The sequence below is a fragment of the Biomphalaria glabrata genome, chromosome 13 (assembly GCF_947242115.1).
Source record: "Biomphalaria glabrata chromosome 13, xgBioGlab47.1, whole genome shotgun sequence".
In the NCBI taxonomy this organism is placed as follows: Eukaryota; Metazoa; Mollusca; class Gastropoda; family Planorbidae; genus Biomphalaria; species Biomphalaria glabrata.
The window spans coordinates 3,077,501-3,092,793 of record NC_074723.1 but is presented as its reverse complement, the minus strand read 5'-3'; the positions used below and the strand labels follow the sequence as shown (position 1 = coordinate 3,092,793).

The following is a 15,293-nucleotide window of genomic DNA, read 5'->3' as shown; positions in this document are numbered from 1 at the left end:
GAAAAAAAAATTGGCAGATGTATGTTTGGTTATTGTGTTTTGAGAGTTTGATTAATTGTTTACAATAAAATTGCAGAGAGCCGTGTAGGTGACTTTAACTTTGTTGAGAAGTCTAATAGAGCTTACATGTTTAATTAGGTCTATTGATTCATTAAAGATGTTCATGTTTTGCAAAGAAATGTTTTAGAGTACTGCTGTAAGCCTAGTGACGTAAGCGGCGTTTTTTCCCTTTGACGACATGAACATTTTTCATTCATAAAACATTCTAGCATGTATTAACTTTTCGATAATGAAACATTTTCAAACCGATATAACGGTCGACTTCGAGTTTTGCCCTTGTGGTCGATGAGTTGAGAATTTATTTTCTCATTTATATACATATACCTTAAAATTTTCGAAATAAAGAGTCGGACCAGACACTGATCCATCTTACACCCATGTACAAACCGGTTTTAAAAACAACAAAGCCCGAAGTACAGTCCATCCAGTCATGGTCTGACGACGCTGTTTTACAGCCACAAGGTTGTTTGGAGCAAGCAGATTGGGACATGTTTGTAAACAACTGCCCAGACAGATGAACTTACCACAACTGTTAATTCGTACATCCATTTCGGGAAAACATGATTGTGCCAAGAAGAAAATTGAAACATTTAGTAATAATAGACCCTGAATGACCAACATTAAAAATAAACATTCTGTCATCGAGAAGTACATAGAAGTCTATTTATAAAGCGCTGGTTATGAGTGTGTATGTGTTTTTCGTGAGTGAATGTCGTTCGTATGTGCATCTATATTGTGCATCTCTATTGTTATTGTAAAGTAGTTACGGTGATGTTGTCAATTGTAGTCAAACCGAATTTCCATTTGATTGGATCAATTAGTTATCTTATCTTATATAGATATATATATATATACATATATTCAAGAATTTCTCACTCAAGAGTATGGGATTTATTAAGCTCTTTATGAGGAAATACTCGAGGACATTCAAAATAAATATTTTCTGGTTCTCTATCCAAATTTAACTTAATTTTTTTTATACTTTAAAAATTCTAACAGTCAAGCTAGGGGTTTCCCTGGGTGTCCAAGGAGCTATTAATTCTTTTCCAAAGGATTTACAAAAACTGTCAAACGCATCCTTAATCTTCGGAATCTAGGACATTATCATTAATACAGTCAAGCTAGGGGTTTCCCTGGGTGTCCAAGGAGCTATTAATTCTTTTCCAAAGGATTTACAAAAACTGTCAAACGCATCCTTAATCTTCGGAATCTAGGACATTATCATTAATACAGTCAAGCTAGGGGTTTCCCTGTGTGGCCAAGGAGCTATTAATTCTTTTCCAAAGGATTTACAAAAACTGTCAAACGCATCCTTAATCTTCGGAATCTAGGACATTATCATTAATGTCATAAGCTGTCAGATTTCCTAGAAAATCGTTATGGTCATTGTGTGTTTTATGTGTTTTGTATTATTTTGTATATTTATTTATTTATTTTTTTTTATTTATACAACCTTTTTGTTTTTTATTTTAGGTCTACTTAAAAATTACACATACTACTTACGTGATTTTAATGAATAATTAGAGTGCAGAAATATTCTCTTCGTTTCATATTTATTTTTATTTTTAAGATCCGGTTACAATTTTAAAGTAATAATATCTTACATGTCAAAAAAAAATATAAAGAGATAAGTAGAAATATGAGAGCGATATTAAAACGTGAAGAGGAAGCCCGGAAGAGATTAAAAATAACAAAAAAATAGTAAATCAACAATGTCAAGAACACGATTATTGTAAGACCAATGTCGCCAACTAATAATCAAAATGATTTGTGTTTCAAGCGTTGATGGTTAGAAGTAGCTAATGCTACTAAGAAGCCTAGCGTCTATTTTTCCTACACAGTCTCAATAGCTTTAAACTAAATAAGAAGATCTAAAATACTTTTTACGGCGCGACTATACAAAATCTGCTAACATCCCTAGTGCTATTAGGGCCTGGAATGGGCTGCCTGAGCTAGCCAGGAAAACCAGTGACTTGGCAGAATTTAGGTCATTGGTTAATATGCATGACTCAATGCATGACGCGTAGAACGTAATCATCTTCTTTTTTGAAGTAACGTCTGTATTATATAAGATAAGATAAGATAACTTGTTGGCAAGGCATCGCCTCATCTAAACTGTTGTGCCTCCTAGAAAACATTATAAAGAGGCTTCAAAAATCACACGCACAATATAACAATATTTGAATGAACTTTATGAACAGAAATGTCTAAAAAAAAATAAAAAAAAAAAAAAAAATCCTGGAAGACAACAGCCACCCTCTCTATTAGAACTACGTGAAGTCGTCACGAAGTGGGCTACTACTGTCAGTTGATGATTTTTCAAAAGGCTTAGATGATAGTGAGAAAATAGATGCTATCTTTCTAGATTTTTCCAAGGATTTTGACAAAGTTCACCACCAAAGTTTGCTTAAAAATTTAATGCATGAGGCGTAGGACGTAATCATCTTCTTTTTTTGAAGAAAAGTTTGTATTATATAAGATAAGATAAAGCAAGAACAAAGCGGTACAAAAACTCGTTCGTTCCTTACTCAGTCAGACTATATCAACGCCACTCGTTGATCAGGAAACATGATATGAACCAAGATGCCTGTGTGTAGTCGCTGAATGAACTCTTTATGTTGTGTCTGTTCTATTTATGTGTATGTTTCTGTTGTGTTGTCTTTACATGAGAAAAAAGACCCTGTAGCCACAACAAATTTCCATATAGATCAATAAAGCAGTCTTTGTCTTATAAAAATACATAGCTTAAAGTACTTCCTTATTCTGAACGCAAGATACACTATTTTTTCTGTTTCTGGAAATCCCCTAAACCAGCGGTTCTCAGCCTTTTAAGCACGGCGACCCCTTTTTACAATCTCCCACTCTGCCGCGACCCCAACTCACACACATACACATACAGCAATAAAAGAATAGACAATAACAATCCATTTTTTTTTATGGTCTTAGGCGACCCCTGGCAAATCGTCAATCGACCCCCAAGGGGGTCGCGACCCACAGGTTGAGAACCCCTGCCCTAAACGAAAAATCTATTAATGCGACCAGTAGATTTTGACAATAGAAATTCTCTTTCTTTCTCAACAACGCAAAACATACCATTCCATATTGAACTTATCCGCGATCTGGGTCAACTTAAACACGAACTTAACCAACCTTTGAACTTAAAACAAGCCGTCCGAAAGCATAATTATAAATCATGTCATACTTGGACAGCGCTTCCTGGTCTGAGCAATTTTATGTTAAATTTTAAAATGAACTTAACAACTTCAGAAATAATTAAAAGGCAATCAAATTCAAGACGTCGATTTTTTTTTCTTCCTGCTTGCCAAATATTTCTGTAAAAAATTTTTTTTTCTTCCTGCTTGCCAAATATTTCTGTAAAAAATTTTTTTTTCTTCCTGCTTGCCAAATATTTCTGTAAAAAATTTTTTTTTCTTCCTGCTTGCCAAATATTTCTGTAAAAAATTTTTTTTTCTTCCTGCTTGCCAAATATTTCTGTAAAAAATTTTTTTTTCTTCCTGCTTGCCAAATATTTCTGTAAAAATTTTTTTTTTCTTCCTGCTTGCCAAATATTTCTGTAAAAAATTTTTTTTTCTTCCTGCTTGCCAAATATTTCTGTAAAAAATTTTTTTTTCTTTTTTTTTTTTCTATGTTTCGGATGTTCCTTGAAGTTCAAAGCTGAGGACAATTTACTTCCTAGATCAAACCTCAAGCAGGACGACGGGGGGTGCAGCGGGCAGGGTATGAACCCGGAACCATGGAAAAGTCCAGAGCGCATACAGCATAACCAGGCAGCTACCTGTGATTTGGATGCAATACTATTTGAGGAGAGAAATTCCTCAAGACAGTGGTCAGAGAGATCAATAGAGTATTCTTGATTGATTGATTTGATATTATCTTTACTATAAAGCAGAAAGTAAAGCATATGTGTGTATGTATGTATGTATGTATGTATGTATGTATGTATGTTTGTATGTATGTATGTATGTATGTATGTGTGTGCATGTGTGTGTGTGTTTGTGTGTGTGTATGTATGTATGTATTTGTGTGTGTGTTTGTGTGTGTGTATGTATGTATGTGTGTGTGTGTGTGTGTGTGTGTATGTATGTATGTATGTATATCCCGCATAGAAATCAAAACCGTTTGACCAATCTTGATAAAACTTGGTATAAATGTTCCTTGGATACTAACTGGAACAGTAATGTGAGTAAAGTAGCTCTAAAACAAACTTAAGACTCCCCCCACCCCCTTCCAAAAAAAAAAGGTTGCCCAACTATGAAAGTATTACTATTTCATGGATCTAGGTCATAGAGTCATGTTTACATGAGACAAGACCGAAAGGATCTAGATCTAGATCTAATTTTATGAACTACACTTTGCTAAGATAGTTTCTCTACTTTGACACATGAAAATACAAAAGATAGTCTATTGATTTCATTATTTAATAAAATTAACCTTCAAATTTGTATTTCAAAAGCATTTTTTACATAAATTCGTTCCTTATATCTGCTAATTTAGTCGTCCTGACGTACTTTATAATCCCATTCATCGCGCGCTTCTTTCATTTTAATAGCTACAATTATTTATCTCTATTAAGATTAATTTGAATAAATCGGGTAAACCCGTTTCCATAGTATTTTATATTTGATATGAATGTATCGGCTTCACGGGTAAACCCATTTTCGCAAAAAATTATTTTATTTTCGTGGCAAAAGAAACATGTCGAGTGTTTGACCTAAATCCAATCCACTAGATTAGTAATACACAAACTTCGGCCCGCAGACAGCTGGTGATATCCGGCTAGTATATGTATTATGGGTTGCTATACAGTTATTTGAACCAAAATGTCATGTGGCTAGTTGTGCTGTTGTTGTGACATTTATGACATCGAATGCCAATTACCTGTCATGGCGAGTTTAGGTTTTAATTTTAAAGTCTGTTTGGAAGGCGATAGTTGCTTCATGTGTTATAGTCCTATTAGGTATATCTTTCCTTAAATATATTTTGATTTATGCTGCTGTGTACTTCTAGACTTAGAAGTAACGTCTGTTTTATATAAGGCTCGTTGCTGTGTGGCCTTGACCACCTAACAAGGGGACTTGAGTTTGAATACCAATTTAGACCAGAAATGGACCCCATTCACCAGTCGTGAATAAAAAAAAAATTGAGCCACGTGTTTGCCTATCTCTTCTGTACAAATTACGACCTAATTTTAATCAACCATGGTGACAGTTGTTTTTTTTTCTTCGTTGTTTTATCAATATAATCACGTGACCGTTCGTATTGGCGGATGAGGTCCAATTGTTAGATGTGTATTTGCCTAAATGCAGCACGGCAATTTAAAGTGATGGCGCAATGGGAATCTATATCTGCCCTATTTGATTGCAAGGTCTGAAAGGGGACATTACATACAACAATCAACAGACATCGAGTCGTATTCAATACCAGGCTGACATACATGAATTTCTTCTAAGTAAGGGCCACCTACCTGCTGACCATAGCTGGACTCCTCGTAGACTATGCTGACGTACTTCCACTTGAAGTAAGTGACCAGTGAGACGATAGCCTCTGCCTGGTACAGGTCACTGGGGATGGTACGAAAGAAGTAAGGGAACCTGTCTCTGTTACTGAGCACTGGACTGGTTGAGAAGAAACTGATCTGTGAACAGACAAACATCGCAAGATATCATCGTGCTAGAGTCCAACTTGACTCGTAAATCAGGGGCGGCTCTATCCTTAAGGTAACGTGAGGGAAAGAGAGAGAGAGAGGGGGAGTGAGAGAGAGAGAGAGAGCTCAATGAGAAGAAAATGTGTGGTTTAGCGCAAAGATAGATAGATAGATAGATAGATAGATAGATAGATAGATAGATAGATAGATAGATAGATAGATAGATAGATAGAAAGATAGATAGATAGATCGATAGATAGATAGATAGATAGATAGATAGATAGATAGATAGATAGATAGTAGATAGATAGATAGATAGATAGATAGATAGATAGATAGATAGTAGATAGATAGATAGATAGATAGATAGATAGATAGATAGATAGATAGATAGATAGATAGATAGATAGATAGATAGTAGATAGATAGATAGATAGATAGATAGATAGATAGATGGATAGAAAGATAGATAGATAGATAGATAGATAGATAGAGACAGACAGACAGATAGTCGAATAAATAGATAGATAAATAGAAATTAGAGACAAAGCTAATGAACAATAGATGATTCTTATATGTATTTAATTGTGTTTGTCTGCTGTACACAGCTATAGACTTAGTTTGTTATACTAGACCTTAATGTTTTATTCTTGGTTTCTAAAAAAGTCATTTAGATAAATAACATTCAAATGCTCTGAAATATAGTCATGATTTAATTTTTTACTAAAACCTGAGAGTTTGGTAATGTTTGAAGGCTAATGTCATGGTCTTGAGCCATCGATTTTATTACGTCGAAGGATATATTAACGATGTGAAGCAAGGTTCAATTAATTCGCTTTTTATTCGTTTTCATTCGAGTTCAGTAAGTGCAGAATAAAATACGACAAGAAATACTCAGAGACGGATTATAATTTCTAACAATTATTGTTTCAAGAGACTTGAATCACAAGTTGTAATTGTGCTCGATCTCAAGATTCAAGAGGCAATTGATCCAACCATCTTTCATTTCATTCTTGGATATTTCTTTTATGTTTCTTTACATTCTTTTTCCAAAGAAAGTGTACAGGTCACGTGATCGCTACTTGATACGATGTCAACTTCAGTAAACTGTCATAGAAAGGAAGGGAGATAAAGAGGAGAGAAATAACTGAAGGACGAAATGAATGAAAAAGAGAAAGAGAAAGAGAGAGAGAGAGAGAAAGGTAGAAAAGAGAGCAACAGAAAAAAAAGAAATAAAATATAAGATAGAGAGAGAAGAGAGAAAGAGATATTAATGTAAAGAGAGAGAGGAGATAAAGACAGAGAAAACATGTTTAGTGATGGAAGAAGAATAGAGATAGAAGTAGAAGAGAAAGAGGAAATAGATGTTTAAGAGATATAAAAAAAGGAGAGAAAGAGGAAATAGATGTTTAAGAGATATAAAAAAAGGAGAGAAAGAGGAAATAGATGTTTAGAGATAGAAGAAGAAGAGAAAGAGGAAATAGATGTTTAGAGTTTGTGTTTGTATCATCGCAACCTGCTGAGTACTTGGAAGAGCGCTAAGGCTCCAACATTGGGGCCGGAGCGGGGGCCGGAGGTGTAGAATGTAATGTAAAAGAAAAGATACTTAAATACATATGATTACAGTAGAAGGGAACGTTTTCCCTTTCAGAACTGGCACTCTACGGGGCAGATGATGTAAAGGGTCATCTGTTTCTGTGGCCCACGGTTCACAAGGGTGCCATGTGGCCAGCACAACGACCTACCGCCTTTTCATATCCCCAAACTAATGTCTGGTCCCCATTAGGGATGGTTGGACATAGACACGCTCTAAATCTCAAAAAAAAAATTAAAATCCAACTATTCACCAGGTTTTGAACCCGGCACCCTCGGGTTGGGGAGCCAAGCGGCAAGCGCCTTACCACTCGGCCACCGAGACTCCACAATTATAGTACGATTTTGTTCAAAAACACTTCAATATCGACCCGACCCGCCCCTTTTTACTTTTTTTTTCCTTTTCTTACTACTAGAACCACGTTGAAGACGCCAGGAGAAAGAGTTTTTGGCATAGAGGAAAGTAGCTGGCAGCAGATGACCTCTGAAACAGACAGTTGGAGAGCTCTCACTAACGCTGCAAGGACTCACATTCAAGGCCCAGTGAAAAGGCATTTTAGAAGACATGTGCAGAAAACGCGAAGAAAATGTTAAAATGACCCCCGTCGGACAACGTGTTTGTCTGCATAAGTTGTGGAAAAATATGTAGGTCACAGCTGGGTTTGCTTGGCCATGCAAAACATTGCACTCGTGCTCAATCTTAGGGTTCGAGGATATTGACATCATCAGTAATTGGGAAATTGAGTCTTGCTCAACACACCTTTTGAGAAGGGAAAGAGCTAAGTGAAAGCAATTTTAACACATTTTTATAAGTATATCTTAGTTCTTATCTTATAAATCACTGACGTTACTTCAATAAGAAAAAAAAAATACATCCTTCTTGTGTCAGTCGAGGCTATTCGCTGTAGAGGGCCTCAGCACTGATCTGTGACGTAGCGAAATGTGGGCTGTGGGAGAGCAATAGCTTGTTGCCACGCCGTACAGACCTGTGACGTGGCAACGAGCTGTTGGTCTAAACTCTCCATAGGTTGTGACGTTGCAGGTCAGAGTTCAGGACTTCCTGTGACGACTGGTCTCGTTTAAACTCTGCTAAGTCGTTGGTATCCCTGGCTGATTCAGGCAACCCATTCCATGCTCTAATGGCACTAAGGAAGAAGGCGCACGTGAACGACTTTGTCCTAGCTTGTGGGATAAGAAAGAACGAACTAACGAAAAAAAAAATGTTTAAATAAATATTAAAACCTCCTAATTTTTCTGATTTAGAAATATGACAACAAAGCAGAATTTTACTTCATAATTGAAAAACAAACACTTTTTTTTTTAAAGAAAAGTCATTTCAGACTTTATGACAATCTAAATGTCACCACAATACCAATCTCAGAGTTTGTCACCATTAAGACATTCCCCCGCCCCGTAACTTGGACTAACTCCCCCCCTCCCCACCTCCTTTGTGGTCTGGGACCGTTACGCCCAGACCTTATGCAAGATAATAAGAAACTGGCCGGGGGGGTGTTATGGCTCAAACCCCCCTTGTACATCCGTTGATCAATAGTCTGTGAGACTAATGAAATTTCATAGCCTTGGGTCAATTAATTTGACTGTTATTTCTCCTCCCGTTTAGAGTCAGTGTACGTGAGAGAGGGAGAGGTTGGAAGTTGGCAGTGGAATACTTCTGGTAGGACTGACAAGTCCTGCTTGGTCCGCTGAGAGTACTTAAGGAAAACTATAGATTTATATTTATTTCATCATCGTCATCAAACTCCATTTGAGTGAGGGCTTAAGTGCCTCAAATCCTCCCTTGCAAAAGCCCTAGACAGAAACCCCCGCTGTTTTGCGTAGTGGATACATGTCACCATACAGGTCGAGAATGTTTGGGGTTTCCCAGACATGTCGAGACGGAGATCAGCAATCATTTATATTTCCTTGAAATTTCGATTTCAACAATAATGCATAACGGCAGACAACTTAAAAAGATGACATTTAAAAGTATATTAATCAATTAAGCAATTAATAAGTAGTTATTTATCCATTTTAGTTGATGTAGACAAAATTAAATAAATATTATAGCACTGTTATAAATGGCTGTAAATGTGCAGTTCTTCCCATCATATAAGCTTTGTTGAGAATAAAAAAAATTCTTTATTTTTTCTTGTTCCATAATTAAAACAGGTTGAGGTTGATAGTCGTTTTTTTTTTCTTAATATAAATCAATACCCGCAGCGACATTTAGATCTTGTCGTAAGTTGCGGTTAAAACCATAAACAAGAAAAACTTCTACAAGTGCATTTATTTAAAAGACAATACCTTCACTATACACCCTAAAAATATGCTAATAGAAATAGATATATGTATAAGAAAGAAAAAAAAGCAGTTATTGAACTCCAACATACGCACCGTCAGCCTACTTGTCTATCCATTTGGCCAGAGCCACTCTCTATAATTGTCATTGTTTTAGAATTTATTGGACAATGATTATGCTTGCGCCGGATGTGGCAAAATATATAGGTCACAGCTGGGGACTGCGTAATCATGTGAAATATTGAATTCCTCATTAGTCTTCGGACTCGAAGACAAGCGATATTATTGTTATTATTATTAGAATTTATTGGTACTTTTATTATATAGACATCTAGAACTAGAGTCTAGGTCTAGATTGATGAATTAGAATACTTAAGGTCCAGATCTAGATCTACTTATTGATCTATAATCTAGATGTAATCAGATTTACCTAAAGATATAAGCAAAGCTTAGATCATCTATCAATACATTTGCAGCATCTTTAAATTAACATAAATAACTCAGTTATCAGTACACTACGACCCTAGTGCTGTTAGAGCATGGAATGGGTTGCCTAAGCTAGCCAGGAAAACCAGTGACTTGGCAAAATTGAAGTCATGGGTTAATATGCATGACTGAATACATGACGCGTAGGACGCAATCATCTTCTTTTTTGAAGTAAAGTCTGTATTATATAAGATAAGATAAGATACGCCAGTATTATTATTTTCTTTTTGATTGTTTTTCTCTTAATAACTAATGACTGCTAGATTAACAACCTTTTTTTTACCCGCACCATTCCCCCACGCCCCCCTCCCCGAAAAAGAATCCTGGTTAAGGGAATGTTCGGGGTAAAAAATAGTTACATTGTTTCTTAATCTAACATTCATTAATTATTCAGAGAAAACAATTAATCTATTTAATTGTATAAAGGCAGTATTGTCTTTTAAAAAAAGTGTCTTTATTGTTTTATTCCTAGGACTTCGAACTTAATACATACTCCCGCACAAAGATAAAGGCACATTCCTCGTTCCATATGCTAGGACAAATTTGTACAAATGCTCCTTCTTCACTAGTGCTATTAGAGCATGGAATGGGTTACCCGAGCCAGCCAGTGAAACCAATGACTTGCAGAATTTTAAGTAATTGGTTAATATGCATGACTAAATGCATGACACGTAGGAGGAATCATCTTTTTTTTGAAGTAACGTCTGTATTTTATAAGATAAGATAAGATATGTGTGCTTCTACTAGCTATGTCAAGCTACAACCTGACAACCGCAATATCGCTAACAATGTGGACTCAAACCTAAAACCTTTGGTTATGTAGCCAAGCGTTCATATGCTTCAGCCACTCGCGTCACAAAGTTATGATGTACTTATATCTACTAGTAAAAGCACTTGTAATTAAACAAACATTGCTTCGAGAGCAGATATTTGTACCAACCCTAACATCAAGCAGTTTAAGCCGTATCAAGATTGATGGTGGCAAGATTGATTTTTAAATTAGCTGCCCTCCATTACGAAGTAACAGGTGTTCTTGACATAGATAGAAGCTAGGAACAGATAAATCGTACGATCTTATTATGTTGTTCATTTATGTTGTTCATTCATCTTGTTCATTCATGTTGTTCATTCATCTTGTTCATTTATGTTGTTCATTCATGTTGTTCATTCATCTTGTTCATTCATCTTGTTCATTCATCTTGTTCATTCATATTGTTCATTCATATTGTTCATTTATGTTGTTCATTCATATTGTTCATTCAGATTGTTCATTCATATTGTTCATTCATGTTGTTCATTCATATTGTTCATTCATGTTGTTTATTCATATTGTTCATTCATGTTGTTAATTCATATTGTTCATTCATGTTGTTCATTCATATTGTTCATTCATTTTGTTCATTCATATTGTTCATTCATTTTGTTCATTCATATTGCTCATTCATTTTGTTCATTCATTTTGTTCATTCATCAGATTTCGTCTACGATATTTTCCTTTCTCTTCATATTTTTATATAAAAAAAACTCTGATATTAAGCTCCGATTAAAAAGTATGCATATGTAAAATGCAGTGAAATATCAGTAATAGTTTGGCTCCGATATTACATCTCAATACTTTGTCAATTTGCATGGATTAACATAATCTCCACAAAAAAAAATTTGCGCTGTTTCACAGAATAATAAAAGTATCATAAAGAGCAATAACTAATTGGAAAACAATTATATCAGCGTTTCCAAAACCGTTTTTCGCAGAACCCAAGTGTTCCGGGACGCCTGAATAGGTGTTCCGCGAACCAACTGGAATAATCAATTAGCAGGCCACCACGTGAATAAATCTCTCTAAAAAAAAAAGTCCCCACAGTGTTACTTAACATAAATCAGAATGTGTGAAGTGTTCTGTTCATGAAATAGTTTGGTAGACATAACACCATGCTATGATGTGGTATTGTTTATAATGATGTTGGTTAGACTCCATTATCAGATAGAATATAGGCGTGATCTAAACCCATACTGTGTTACAGAATTCGCAAAATGCAATGACAATGATAGATATGAATAACAATAGCTAGAATGTATATGTATAGTGTTTAAGATTTTTTTTTTTAATTAATATAAGAAAGTGTGTACAATATAGATGGAGAAAAATTGAGTTATAACAACATGTTTTTTTTTTTCAATCAGTGATGTCCCTTTACTTTATCTTAGCTTCCCTTTAACAGCTTTTTAAAATATAATTTATATACATATATTTTTAATACTAACAAGATCGCGGAAAGAGGACAAAGCAAAATAAGAGAAAAAGAGAGAAAGAGAAGAACCAGTGCATTTGAGGGAGAAAACATGAGAAGAGAACTCTTGGTACCTAAATGATCTAACAAAGTTGAGTGGGTGTATTTTTAAAAATACAACCTAACAATACTTAAATAATACTTAAATAATACTTCAATAATACTTTAAATAATACTTAAGAAATACTTTAAATAATACTTAAATAATACTTAAGAAATACTTTAAATAATAATTTAAATAATACCATAGATAATACTATGAAATACTCCGAATAATACTTACAGAATACTTAAGAAGCACATTTCATAACCCTTGCATTATACTTTAAATAATACTTTAAATAATACTTGTATAATACTTTAAATAATACTTGTATAATACTTTTAATAATAACCCAATGATACTTTAAATAATAACCCAATGATACTGGTATATAAACTATATAAGAAAAAGAAATGAAGGTGTGCCATTTTAGGAATAACACGCACAGACTCAGTAAAGTTCCCCTTTCAGACCTTGTGATCTCTGGGGTAGAAGATGTTAAGGTCATCTTGTTTCTTTGACCAACGGTTAACGAGCAGGGTGTCCTGTGGCCAGCACAGCGACCAATAGTACTTACTTTCCCCAACTAAAGAGCTGGATGGACTCAGGGACGCCCTAAAAGCTCTAGACTTCAAAATCCCAGTCTTCACCGAGATTGGAACCCAGGACCCAAGATTGGGAAGCCAAGCGCTTAACCACTCAGCCACTGCTCCCCTGCAGACTCAGTGTTTGAGATGAAAAGTAGAACTCATGTAATTGGTGTTTCCATCGAAGTACTAACAAAAAAATTCACCTTTTAAATCTTTTTTTTTTCACTCGAAATATTTAGCTGCACCCCCCCCCCCTTTTTCTCAGCATCTTTATACAAGTATGTGACTTTGTGTGCAGTTAGTGTCGTCTGGCCAGATTTCATCTTCAAGTCAAGAACATGCCAGGAGTGAAAGCAGAGAACTACTTTAAAATGCATTGAGCAGATCTGATAGGAACTATTTCATTACGCGGATGTAAGATGGTGAGCTCAGTTCTTCAATATCTTTGCGCTGATTGAATTCGAACATAAACAATGCTGCAGGTCAAGTAGTTCTTTAGTCTTTAGACTAGTTTTAGCATTTTCTCTAACACTTAAAATGTAGATTAAAATTCAAGGGAGAAAATCAACAAAAGATGAGCCACAAAAAAAAAAAAAAATCAAAAAAAAAAATAAATAATTAAAAACAAAAATTAAAAAGTACTTAAAAAAAAAAAAACAGGCGTATACTAAATGTAATTGTATCAATCAGTTTGTTTTAGTCCTGTAATTTAATTTGTTATAGATCTAGACCAACAACAATAAATATGTGCGATTAAAATTATTTTGACCAATCGATTTTGTTTATTGTATCACAAGTTATGCAACTTGAAGGGAGAGGGGGGATGGAAGAAAGTGAAATCTGGGTGATATTGTACCGAATTTGTTTTTTTAAAATCACTCAGTCTACTCTAACCGACATCTTAACCACTCTGCTGGCGATGCGACTATGAAAGTATAATTTTGTATAGTAGTTATCTATTGCTCATAAAACGTTAATATGAAGTGGAGACATATAAAGGGGACTAATTCAGCTCATACCACCTCTTCAGTCCGATACCATTTCTTTCCCTTGTTCGAGAAACCAAACAAAATATTTAAACACTAATAAATAATTAAGTATTTAGTTATTTTTTTTTTAAATTAATTCTTGTGTAAATGGTAAAAGACATAGGCCTAAGTGCAAAATTTTCAGCTTAGTACGAGATTGGGTGTGAGAGAAATAATGTGTACAACCTTTTGACCAGACAGACGGACAGCGTTGATATAAGCTTTGTACAAATAAAATAAAACTTTAAAGATTGAATGAAAGTTGTGCGCTCTCTTTTAGAGATTTGTATATCAAGGGTTGAACTATAAGGTTGAACTATCAAGGGTTGAACTATAAGGTTGAACTATAAGGTTGAACTATAAGGTTACACTATAAGGTTACACTATAAGGTTGAACTATAAGGTTGAACTATAAGGTTGAACTATAAGGTTAAACTATAAGGTTACACTATAAGGTTACACTATAAGGTTAAACTATAAGGTTGAACTATAAGGTTGAACTATAAGGTTGAACCTTGCTAACCTCGATTCGTATCCATACGTTGGACAAGTTCATTTAACTTCATCTCTATGTGTCTGCTTCACGCTGGGCAGTTATCGATTGAATTTAATCACTTTCAGGCGAAAAAAGTAAGTCTAAACTCAGGAAATGTTTTTTTTGTGAAATTCGCGGGGAAAGATGTACACATTATCACAGTTCTCTCCCCTCATTTGTGTTGTTACCTTGTTTTTTTGAGAAACCTAGCAGCTTTTAAAACCAGGTGAAAGAAATACTTCGAGCTGATTAAAAAAAAATTAACTATTTGTGGGTGTTCTAATTAGTTAATTGTGGTTAGTAGGTCATTGTGTTGTAGCTCCTCGGGGAGTGTCAAGTTAGGGTATTGCTACTGACCTTTTATGACTCTTTGACAATCGGGAAGGACTCAACTCAGAGGCCAGGAATGATCGATTTGCTCTTCACAGATCCTCCTGTCTTGAGACTTCCATCAACTCTTCACAGATCACCCTGTCTTGAGACTTCCATCAACTCTTCACAGATCACCCTGTCTTGAGACTCCCATCAACTCTTCACAGATCCTCTTGTCTTGAGACTTCCATCAACTCTTCACAGATGACCCTGTCTTGAGACTCCCATCAACTCTTCACAGATCCTCCTGTCTTGAGACTTCCATCAACTCTTCACAGATCACCCTGTCTTAAGACTCCCATCAACTCTTCACAGATCCTCCTGTCTTGAGACTT

General features: G+C 35.1%; 1 protein-coding gene across 1 annotated transcript in view; it reads right to left on the bottom strand.

Moving 5' to 3' along the window:
- Positions 1-15,293, bottom strand: part of LOC106059672 (metabotropic glutamate receptor 3-like) — a 311,145-nt gene that overhangs the window by 78,529 nt on the left and 217,323 nt on the right. Inside the window, exon 3 of the mRNA XM_056009168.1 lies at positions 5,546-5,716. Coding sequence (XP_055865143.1) covers positions 5,546-5,716 — 171 coding nt within the window. The remainder of the gene's footprint in view (positions 1-5,545; positions 5,717-15,293) is intronic.